The 12,948-nt window shown below is 35.9% G+C and overlaps 1 protein-coding gene across 4 annotated transcripts in view; it reads right to left on the bottom strand.

The window, feature by feature from the left end:
• The window catches only part of gabrb2a (gamma-aminobutyric acid type A receptor subunit beta2a), a 70,776-nt gene extending 57,828 nt beyond the window's left edge, over positions 1-12,948 (bottom strand). For all 4 annotated transcript variants that reach the window (XR_014534447.1, XR_014534448.1, XM_083547102.1 and 1 more), the window contains exons 1-3: positions 12,700-12,948; positions 12,473-12,561; positions 11,744-11,811 (exon numbers count right to left, since the gene is read on the bottom strand). Coding sequence is in view for 2 of the 4 variants with exons in the window: in XM_083547102.1 (XP_083403228.1) it covers positions 11,744-11,811; positions 12,473-12,561; positions 12,700-12,860 (318 nt within the window). In the remaining 2 variants the exon portion in view is untranslated. The remainder of the gene's footprint in view (positions 1-11,743; positions 11,812-12,472; positions 12,562-12,699) is intronic.

The raw sequence follows: 12,948 nt of genomic DNA, 5'->3' as shown, positions 1-12,948 counted from the left end.
CAGGAAAAAGAGAACGTACCAGAGCTCCACGAAAGCCCTTGATCATCGAATGCCAGAACCATGTCGAGAACCACCAGGAGATCAATTATGATATTACAACATTCCGTTTGTGTTCCTAAAACTCATGTGACTCAGGCGAAGGTCGCAGACGGGAAAAAAAACACGTGGGGAAAAAAAAGGCCAAAAATAGCCACCGCAAAGGAGAGGATGGCCCAAGGATTAACACTGCCCAACAACACGACTGACCTTTGGTCATGGAGGACTACCTTTGTCAAAAAAAATGTAAAAAAAATTTTCATAAGGCAGAGAGACAGAAAAAACAGAGAGAGAGAGAGAAAGAGAGAGAGAGAGAGAGAGAGAGAGAGAGAGAGAGAGAGAGAGAGAGAGAGAGAGAGAGAGAGAGAGAGAATGAGCACTGCAGTGGTCTAAAACATCGCACACGAGAACTGGAATCGCTCTCCCAACACTTACAGCATTTGTTCAGCTCCTAATTGGGAGGCCATCCAGCTGTCTGGAGCTAAAGCATCACACAAGACTAATGAGTTCCCCACATGATCCACTGGGAGAGAGGGCCAGGGAGAAATAGTGTTTTTAGGAGGTAGAGACTAAAAGTACAGCACTCAGAATAAAGAGAACACTGTGTTTAAAAGAAATAAATAAAACCTAAAGGTTCTGATCCCATCATCAAGCTTAACTTTGGTAAAGTATGTTCAGAAATACACTGATCAGGCATAACGTTATGACCACCTGCCTGATATTGTGTCGGCCCCCCTTTTTACTGCTAAAACAGTCATTACCCATCGAGAATTAACAGCATGAGCTTCAGCAGTTTGAGCTACAGGAACTCGTCTGTTGGATCGGACCACACGGACCAGCCTTCGCTCCCCACGTGCATCAGTGAGCCTCGACCCTGACTCTTTCAACGGTTTACCACTGTTACTACCACTTTTAAAAGATACTGACCACTGCAGACATCAGACCTGCAGACCACTGCACAACATCCCACAAGAGCTGAAGTTCGGTCTTCGTCAAATTCGCTTAATTCCTTACTGTTGCCCATTTTTCCTCCTTCAAAACATCACCTTTGAGTACACATTTTCACTTGCTACCTAATAAATCCTATTAACTAACAGGTGCTTTTGCACTGTTCTTTATTGTCCTCCACATTGGAGTCGCTCGTACACTGATTTTCCATGAATGACGCTCAAACTACAGTTACAACTAACGAAAATTTGATCTTGGCAAAGTGAAAATGTCTAGAATACGGGAAAATAGTTTAGATTTCTCATTATGGGATGATTAGAAATCAAAAATAAGACATTTATAGAGCTTCTTTAGAGCATTTAGTGTTTCTTTCTTTTTTTTCTTTCTAAAACAGGAAACTTTCTAAAAATTCTAAAATATTTTCAATTTGTCATGTAAAGCTGGCTAAACAAATGTAAATGTGGGTATCTAATGAGCGTGAAATCCAAAAGGTAATCCAAAAACGTTGTCAGAAACAGTCAAAGATCAAAAAACTGACCAGCAACACCGTATCATGACTCTCCAAGCTTTTTTGAATTGTGTGTATATTAATAGACATCTGTACTTACTCCGAGCAGAAAAGTGGGTGTGTGTGTCTGGGACTTGGAGTCCAAGGGGGCCATGTTTGAAGGCTGCGGTGTCTGGTGGGAATTTGATTTCAAGTCCAGTGATGTCCTGACACGCTTGCTAATAGTTTTTCAGTGTAGGCACGGATGACTCAGACTTCACTTCCTAAATCTGAGTTGCTTACGCTTTGATTACTTGGATATTATTAGAATGTGGTCATAGCTCCAGTTCTGTGCTCCTTCTGCACTGTACAATTTAAAGTTCTACTCTTAACATTAAATAACCCACCTCATTAAGAGCTTAATAATTAAGTGAGACATTAGATTAAGCGTCCTAGCAGTAGGGGGGGACTCTAATGACGCACAGCAGAGGGTTATTAAGAAGAAAGTTAATAAAATCCAAGTATTCGAGCAGCCCTGATGTATAAAATAAGTCATGTAAAGTCAACTCGACCGTATACCTCACTCTAATATAAACTGCGCTTCCTGGCTGTGTCGTGTTGTGCTTTTAGGATTCAGGATCGTAAAGATGTTTATGAACACGTTCCTTTTTGCTGCATACCATTGCATAGGACACCTTTTCAAGCCAACACAAGATGACTGCATTTACTGCAAATTCAGAGACAGAACTGGTCCAAGGAGCCTGTTTCATCTCAGCTAAACAGCCAATTATCATGAAGATGGCATGCTAAAAAAGAATACAAAAATAGGCTTCATTTTTTAATTAGATAATATACCTAATATAGTTAGATAGTGAGTTAGTTAGTGTGTATTCCCCACAGAGTGTAAGTTTGTCTTCACCATAAAATAAATAGAAGCTCAGTGGTTAATATGTTGTTATGATGTTGGACTGCCACCTAAGCTGCCACTAAATGTCCTGTGTGATCAAGTAACACTGGATAAAGGCATCTGCCAAATACTATAAATGTGTATAATACAAACATGGACATCAACATATAGCAAAAAAATACATCAAACCAGTATAAAAATCTAAAGGTTTAAATATCATTTAACTTCCTCTGCATCTCTCACCTACAATCACACTTGCTAAACTAATCACTTTAAACAGTTTTAATTTAGATTTAGATTGCTTTAATGAACCTACAGAAGATCTTGGATCTCTAACAATTTGTAGCCAGACTATACAATGCCTATATATATATATAAAATTCAAGGTATCTTGGTTTTTAAGTCACGGTTCCGTCCGGTTTAAGGTTGTGGGGAAGAAATGCAAAACATAAAACTGCTTGTCATTTTTTTATTAATGCAGATTTTTTTTATTATTATTATTAACATTTGTGATTAACATTTAAACAGTTTACATTTTTTAAACAATTTTAAATAAAATGCCTGCTTGGTTAAATAATATATAAAATAATATATTTAATATATTATATAATATTTATTAAAAATATAATAAATCAAATGCATGAGATACACTTTTTATTATATTGATTAAATTAAGTAATCAAAAAATTACAATAGAAAATTGGCACAAATTAAATTGATTAAATAAAATTTCATAAATCTTTTTTTTTTTTTTATGTTTACATTTGTTAGACCCCATTTGGGTAATACAGATTGTGTGTGTGTGTGTGTGTGTGTGTGTGTGTGTGTGTGTGTGTGTGTGTGTGTGTGTGTGTGTGTGTGTGTGTTTTGCATGTAATATAAAATTTTCTAAAGATATGATCTACTTAACTGTTCTACTTAATTTAGCATACTTTAACAAATGTCTTCATCACTTCCATCCATCCTTCATTCATTCATTCATTCATTCACTCTGCATAAAACTATGTTTGTAACAATAAAAAAAAAATCGTATTGTTACAAACATAGTTTTATGCAGCATACAAGTCACAAAAGTTGAAAAGAAAGAAAAAGATTGAATCTGAAATCCATAGCGCTACCGTTAGCCGCTAGCAACTACCTGGTTAGCAACTAACGCTAGCGGTAATGATTCTTGAGCATTTTCATGCATAAGCAAAACCAATTTTATTTCAGGTATGGACAGTAACACTGCACAAACTAGTTTCTTTTTTTTTATACCCCTGGGATTGTTGTGCAGGTTTTTGAGTTTAAAAAATATATTTTTTTGAATGCGCTCAAAGTGCAAAGCGGAAACTAAACAAACTTGCGGTCCGCCACTTAATACGTTCCTGAGGGAACTCAGATTGTAGCTGTTCTGAAAGTAAAAATGATAAAATTTGGTACACATGTGTAGCGAAGTGAAAGCCCTGTACCGAAATATTTCGGTACAAATATGTGTAATGTAACACTTAAAATATATATAATGACAAATGTTTATGGACACCATTAAAAGGTTTGTGCACATCTGCCTATAAGAGTTGCTACATCCAAATTTATCTTCAATTTGGTTTACTAATAACTCACACTAGATTTTCTAAAGGATTTTGGAAAATTGAAATTTTTTGTTTATTCAGCAAAAAGGACATTAGATGTAGGGTGAGGAGCCCTAAGGTGTAGGTCAGCATTCCAATATATCCCTCTATAGCAGGCCAATCAAGATTTGTGCACAGGGGCATTGCCAGGCTAGAACCGGTCTCATCGTGAAGAGAAAATTTTATAATACTGCATCCAAAAACATCAGTTATATACAGTTGAGGGGATCTACCTAATATGACTGGAATAGTCGTCTCTATTCGTTTGTCCATATAATGATATAATCCATATATGATGAGGATGGACAGGATTAGAAACGAGTTTATTAGAGGGACAGCGCATGTAGGACGTTTTGGAGACAAGAAGAGAGAGGCCCGATTGAGATGTTTCGAACATGTGCAGAGGAGTTGACATGGGGTATATCAGTAGGAGAATGCTGAGGATGGAGCCACCAGGAAGAAGGAAAAAAAGAAGACCAAGGAGGAGGTTTATAGATGTGGTGAAGGAAGACATGCAGGTAGTTGGTTTGAAAGAGGCAGATGTAGAGGACAGAGTGGTATAAGTAGTAGTAAAGAAGAATAAGAAGATATATATTTGGACTAAAGTATGCGGACACCTGACCATAAAATTTGTCCCATTTCACATTTAGTCATCATTTGCTGTTATAATAACCTCTACTCTTCTGGGAAGATGTTTCACTAGATTTTGAAATGTAATTATGGAGATTTGTGTTTATTCAGCTACACAGCTTATTAAGCTATGACATCGATTAGGAGTATTTATTCACTGGATTTTATGTTTAGCCAAATAACGCTAGTCATTTAGTGCTTAATCATACTAATTTTTGAAATAACTTTTTGGGTAATGCTAGTCCAATGCCTACTGCTGAAAAATCTGTGAGAAAGTCAGAAGCATTAACCATTCCTTTATTTCCAGTCAAAGTGATATATATTTATATTTTTATCATTATCGCTATACACACAATTTACTGTGAATTTCAATAAAACAAGAAAAACTGTTTCTATATGATTTCATTCTAATATTTTTCTGTGTACTTTTTTAACAGTTAACAGTTAAGATATAACAGTTGAGATATAAAAAGCTGTAATTGCGACAATATATATATATATATATATATATATATATATATATATATATATATATATATATATATATATATATATATATATATATATATATATATATATATAATGGCACAATCTGTATTTTCAAAATGTGCCAGATATTTGAATGGTTGGATTGTGTTCATAAAATAAAGTCATTAAGGGATTTGGGAAACTTTATTTTATACCTGAATGGGTTTGAAAGCTTCTACTTCTAATCCAATGATTCTCAATTTCATGATGCATGACGCATTTAAGGATTTTTTTTTTTTTTTTTCACTTTAATATGCTGGATCTAATTGGATTTATCAGTAAATTATCAACCTTTTAAGAGCTGAAAAAACACAATATATATTTTATAATGCATGGAACACCCGGAATGGACCCATGCACTACATCTTTCACACAAGCTGTTCAGGATTCTTAATTGAAGTATAAAATTGGTTATGAAACATTAATTGGTCTTTAAATGGACTGTTCACAGCTATGTATCCAGATATCCAAAAATTTTTTTTTTTACTTTTACTACCACTTACAGTTACATGCTTAGTGGCTCTAGTCTGGATGTGATCCTGAAGTAGGTTTCTAAGAATGACTGGTTCAATTCAGTGATTGTATTTACTCTACGAATTGGCAACATGCTGCTATTTACTTTGATTGTGTCTTTGTAAAGATGTTTTGGAGTCCAGTTATGAATGCCACCTTGCCAATCTTGGAATCTGTGCAGTAGAGACTTGGATCTAAAAAATGCTCAACAGACACTTGGATCTTAGAGTATGTTCAGTAGATATAAACAAGTGGGGAACGGGTTAGTGTATGTGCTTATTCACAATGAGTTTCTAAAAAGTGCAACTATAATGGTTTATTGGCTTAAAGTGCAGCATAAGTGCAGTGTTATGTGAAATGCTAAACTGTATATTGGTCACGAGTATATTGATTTCACCATTGTGTGGAGCGTTGGGTCAATACTGAGTGAGATACCATTTGCTGACATTATCCATCAATTTATTCAAAGTAATGAAAGTATATGTAGCTAATGTAGGATACCAACTGAAAATCTAAACATCATTTACACTAGATACAAACTATTTATTGAGGAAAACCTGCTGCCGTCCATAATTCTCATCTAGCTCTAATCGTTCTTATATCCTCAGCGCATATTGTTAGTTAAATGTTGAGAAATTTGTCCCTTTATTTACAGCTCATTAACTTTGTTTTGCTAATTATAATATCTACAAGTTAAAATATCTACAAGTAGACATCAAAATGAAAAACGTACCACAAAAACTGCAAAGAACTACCCATTGAGGCTCTGACAAAACAAAACAAGAAATGTTTTTGATCCAGAAATGATGCATGGAAGGCATCAATAAACATTATCATTCATGCCCACTTTAAAAAAAAAAAAAAAAAAAACAATTCTACAATAAATTGACAGTATTTATTTACAATACATAGCCAGTAGAGGGCCTCCCTGTTGAGACATTCACTCGTATATGCAGGCAACAATTCGACCAAAAAAGGGCTGATTTCTACACAGATAAACATAAATAAATATTTGAAAATGGACTTACGGAAAGGATTAGACTTCAAGGTTATGTTAAATAGGGTAACTCAATCAAATGGATTTTAAACAGCCAAACAAGTTTAGCATGTACTGAGAAATAGCACCAATTACTGAAAACATTACCAAAATAATAATGATAAATAGGGATTTTAGTGTCAACAGTCTGGCGGTACTTCTAGACTCCGAGGGCAGACCTGAAAGCCTTTTAACACTTCTGACCATAATTACCACAACTATTAAGTAAGCTTGGTAATTTCGCAATGTAATATTCCCCGCATAGAAAGCTAATATAAGAGTCATGTCGCATTCAGTTTTTTTTTTCTCTATAAGCACTTGAAATTTTCCAAAACAAAAATGTGTTAATATTTGGTTATGATGTGCGTTCAATTACTGCTACATTAAGCTTGTTATAATTTGTGCATTAATGCTTCTATTCTATATTGTTATTTGAAATCTTATGTCTGTGCACGCTAATAAAAAACCCAAGTGTTTCGTTTTACAGCTCTTCCTGGCTTTCTTGGCTGAAAAAAAAATCCCGAACATGGCGACAGCAGAAAACTGGCTCCTGTCCTATTTTCTCCACAGCACTACATTATCAGAAAAGTTACACAACATGAACGTGTTTGAACTGAAATTGGACTTTCACACTTCTGAAAACAACTATATATATTTTATTGGGACCAGGCAGCCGTACAAAATGTCACCCAAATCAGTATGCATTCACTGTTTATATTCATCGCTTGCTGCATTCTGTAGCACTTTATGAAAAGAAGGTTGAAATTACAGACCAGAAGCATAACGAATTGTAGAAATGTCGGTATGTTTTACAGGTTGTGTGAAAGGCACAAAATGCATCAGCTACACAACATTTTACCTCCGATAGTAGCTTGGTAACTTGCTACCTCAAGCCACAACAGTGAAGATACATTTACGTCTGTAGGCTACATGTTGCCTAACTAGCACAGTGAACATTCACACGCAAACTTGATATGAATGGAAATACCATGATAACTAGAGCAAAATTTAGCTTCTTTGCTTTTATCTCCTGTTCGAAATGATTTAGAAGTAACCCTGAGAAATATATATATATATATATATATATATATATATATATATATATATATATATATATATATATATATATATTAAGATAATCTTGCTTTTACATCTTCAAAACATATTTGTAAATACTTGCTTGGCACTTATGATAGTAACCATGAAAACAACAGCAAAAGTTACTTGAGAAAACATTGGCGAATAAATATAAACCCAGCTAGCAAAAAATATTATAAGAACACAAAGAGCTTAAGAAGCTACATATTGTTATAGTTGCGATTTAGCATTTCTTATAATTTTCTTCAAACATCTAGTGTGGAAAATATTTTAAAGGTAAATGTTCATGTCCTTGTAACTATAATGTAGTGGTGTAGGTAATTTACCCCCAACGTTTAATTTCTTTTTTTGAACCCCTGATTAAAGGTTCTTTCAAGTAAATTCCCCAAACATTTTGCTAAATTGTTAACTAAAAACTAATTACTAGCTATCTATGTCTGAAATGTTACGCTTACAATAGTAGGTACAGTGTGAGTTTGTGAATAGAACTAATATCAACATCTAAATCAATCAAAGTGCAAGAAATTCATGGAATAATATAATCAAGTCCGATGTATTGGAAATGTATAGGCAATAAACGTATACATTCTTTTGTTCTTTATATATACTGTATAAAATATACAATATAGCTAACCAGTTATTTATAATAACCTAAAAAAAATATCAGATTTTTGTTAGCCAGCTAGAGACTTGCGGAACTGACAGCACTTTCTCTTTGATTGTTATGTTGAGATATACGTAGCTGAACATTTACCATTGAGGGTTGTAAGGGGTTCAGTGACTTCAGTGAGTGTCTTGAGCTTGACGCAGCTCTACAATGCTACAGCCAACTCACAAGTGTTTTTCCATTACAGTAATCACTAAATAATTACTGATCACAATTGTTCTTATTAAACAATCACCGAACACCAAAGTTTCCTTTCTACCTGGCACTGATTACAATTGCTTGCACTGACTGATCATAGATTACTGAAGTACAACTTATCATTGATTGCCAGCGTTCCCAAAGACTGTACACTGATCACTACTTTTCCCAAAAACTAATCACCAGTGTTCCCAAAGACTGATCACTAATCACTATTTTACCCAAGAACTAATCACCAGTGTTCCCAAAGACTGATCACTGATCTATGTTTTTTACCCAAGAACTAATCACCAGTGTTCCCAAAGACTGATCACTGATCTATGTTTTTTACCCAAGAACGAATCACCAGTGTTCCCAAAGACTGATCACTGATCACCATTTTACCCAAGAACTAATCACCAGTGTTCCCAAAGACTGATCACTAATCACTATTTACCCAAGAACTAATCACTAGTGTTCACTGATCACTAATCACTATATAATCAAGTAACTATTTACGAATGTTCCCAAAGACTGTTTACTGATCACTATTTTACCCAAGAACTAATCACTAGTGTTCCCAAAGACTGATCACTGATCACTGTTTACTATTTTACCCAAGAGCTCATCACTAGTGTTTCCAAAGTCTGAACACTGATCACTGTTCACTATTTTACCCAAGAGCTCATCACTAGTGTTTCCAAAGTCTGAACACTGATCACTGTTCACTATTTTACCCAAGAGCTCATCACTAGTGTTCCCAAAGTCTAAACACTGATCACTACTTTACTGAAGAATTAATTACCAGTGTTCTCAAAAACTGATCACTGTTCACTATTTTACCCAAGAGCTCATCACTAGTGTTCACTGATCACTAATCACTATATTATCCAGTAACTATTCACCAATGTTCCCAAAGACTGTTTACTGATCACTATTTTACCCAAGAACTAATCACTAGTGTTCCCAAAGACTGATCACTAATCACTATTTTACCCAAGAACTAATCACTAGTGTTCACTGATCACTAATCACTATATTATCCAGTAACTATTCACCAATGTTCCCAAAGACTGTTTACTGATCACTATTTTACCCAAGAACTAATCACCAGTATTCCCAAAGACTAATCACTGATCACTGTTTACTATTTTACCCAAGAGCTCATTACTAATGTTCCCAAAGTCTGAACACTGATCACTACTTTACTGAAGAATGAATTACCAGTGTTCTCAAAAACTGATCACTGTTCACTATTTGACCAAAAATAAATAAATGTTTGACAGTTTTCCCAACAACTAATTACTGATCACCAGTGTTCCCATCAAACTAATCACTAATCGCTATTGTGACCACTGACCAGTACCTCATCACCACTGCTTATACACCTGCTCATTGTTTTTTTCTTTTTTGTACTCTTATCTCTGTGATATTTACAACTAATAATAGTGAGTTATCCCACAGGCAACGATTTCATTCTTGTCTACTTCCAGACTACTACCACTGCTTCATTTTGTCCACAACCTTGATAGAAATGATATTCATTTATCTTCAGTAATCACTTTATCCTGCTCAGGGTCATGGTGGAGCCTGGAGCATGGTGTATCTGAGACTTATGGGATGTAACACCATCCGTCACTTGCTCCAAAACCCCAATTCACCTTCCTGCAGTTTTTGAGAGATGAGAAGAAACCAGAGAAAACCAATGTGAACATGAAGCGACCACGCTAAACCACGCTAAACTCGGTAACCTGTACTGACAGGAACTCAAGCACAGAGGACCTGTGAGGCTTCTTAGACCTTCTGCAGGACCTTACCCTTTCCTTGCTCATTTAACAGGTGATCTGAAAGTGTCACTAACTGCACGATTAATACAAACTACAATGTCATCTGACGACTTTCTGATCATGCAGAGAAATCTACTTCCTCCTGAAAAAGAGTGGACCACACCGTCCCCTCGTCTTACTCCACTTCTGAATGAACAAAAACTCACACACACACAAAATACTTCTTACTGAAGCATTAATAAAACATATTTAATTAGGCACATCCCTGCTGTGTTTACCCATCACCGCTGTCATGAAAAATAAATCACTGACTTCGGCTCATTTATTAGTAAATAAAAGGCAGAACTGTCGGTCATGAATGGCCTTGGGGATTCATAGCTGCTTCAAAAAAAAAAATAAAAAAATTTTAAATGTAAAAAAAAAAAAAAAACAAACAAAAAAAAAACGCTGAAATGATGATTAGGCTCAAAACAGGGGGCGCATCAATCTTTCATTTCACGCCATGCATTTTTTCCCTTTAATTACAGCATCGGGGTGAGGTGTGGTCAAAAGGGGGCGCTGTTTCACGGGTCAACTTCTCTATCTATCTATCTATCTATCTATCTATCTATCTATCTATCTATCTATCTATCTATCTATCTATCTATCTATCTATCTATCTATCTGCCCTTACAGTTTGAATGAGATGCTTCAGATATATTGAAGAGACCAGAATCAGGAAACCAGCATCAAAATCATCATGAGCTTGTTTGCTGAGTAGCAAGAAGAAAGACACCTCCTTCTTGGGATCATTCCAAGAAGGAGAGCATGTGGGAACGCTTTTGGTCGCTATGTGACACGGTTCTCCTTGAGAACAGCGCGAGATCACCTTGAACTACATTTGCACGCGGGACAAAATCATTATCATCATCGTCATCCAATTCAAATCATATATGCGTGGGTATGTTTTGGGAAAAAAGAGGGGGGGGGGGGGAGTAATCGGACACGCAGTACGGTTGGCGTGTGCGTGACGCGTGTGAGCGTGTGTGTGTGTGTGTGTGTGTGTGAGCGCGCGCGCGCGCGCGCCATCGCGAAGGCGCGCGCGAGCTCGCCCGTGTGTTTGGAATCCAAATTGAGCGCAGAGCAGAGGCTCCAGCATGCCAATGAACTTCTACACTAGTGCAAAATCATCATGACGGTGCCCGCTGTAGGATCATATGGCGTGACAACCCGGGAGAAACACGTTTAATAAAAGAAACACACACACGAAAAAAATAATCCAGCTGCATAAAATATATACTCGATTTCCAAACAACCAGAAATATATACATGTTACATACCATGTTCACTTCCGACACCATGTCTATGCTGGCGATGTCTATATTCATGCCAACCGCCACTGGAGCCCCTAAAAAAACAAACAAACAAAAAAAAAAAGATATGAATAGCATGCAATAAAAAAAAAATTATAATAATAATTATAATTATAATAATAAAAATGAGACCATATTTTTATCCTATAAAAACAATATTAAAAATGCATTCTTCAATAAGGTTATTGCAATCCCCTTTAATTGTTTTTTTTTTTCATATATATATATATATATATCTTTTTTTTTGTGTGGGTTTTTTTTTTTTTTTTTTTTTGCAGCTTCACATCAAATATGCCCAGGCTGAAATGGAGCTCCTTCAACATCATGACAAGAACCTGATAACCAGGTTGAGACTAAAACAGGTGGATCGAGGTGTATTATGGAACAAGATGACAATATGTCGCAAAATAAATTAAAAAAAATGTAAAAAAAAAAAAAAAAATGCGCAATGATCCGAGATCTAACTTGGACACGTGAGTCTGACAACAGCATTGATTTGGATGAATTAATATAATTAGAGGAAGAAAATAAAAAAGCGAATGTATTCTTCCAGGGCAGGATTGCGTAGAGCCTTGATGCTTTTTTTTTGCGTGAGGATGAATTGACAAGGTTGCTACAAGTCATTGCACATCATGCACATCGTGCACATCATCACATGCATATTAAATGATCCGAACGCTCATTCTGATTTCTCACCTCCAAAATCCGGCCTTAGTCGGATATCGTATCCTTTCATCAGTCTGTCCACTGTGTCTTTCACTACAGGCATATTGCTGGGGTCTCTGCTGCGGGAGTTCAGACATAACGCAACGTTTATTTGACATTCTCCAGCAAACACAGACTCACACATTCAAAATCCAAAAAAAAAAAAATCATGTCCTTTTTCCCCCATTTTTCCCTTTCTTTCCTTTTTTTTTCTTTACCTTTGCGCGCACACAGCAGTCATGATGAACGGACATAACAAGAAGATGCATTGCGATTTCCTCATCCTCTCCATTGCAACAGTTTGGATGATTCTATTAGAGAAGATGTATTTTTTTGTCCTGATGGACCAAGCTGGAAGAAGACAGCGCGCGCCGCGCATCCAACTTCAGTCCCAGCCAGTGCAGTAAAGCCAAACGCGACTCACACGCATGCGCACAAACGAGCCTCAAGATCAAAGAGTAGCCTCG

This window comes from Silurus aristotelis (assembly GCF_946808225.1).
Source record: "Silurus aristotelis genome assembly, chromosome: 7".
NCBI lineage: Eukaryota > Metazoa > Chordata > Actinopteri > Siluriformes > Siluridae > Silurus > Silurus aristotelis.
Note: the sequence above shows the minus strand (reverse complement) of the source record. Positions and strands in the feature narration are given on the sequence as shown.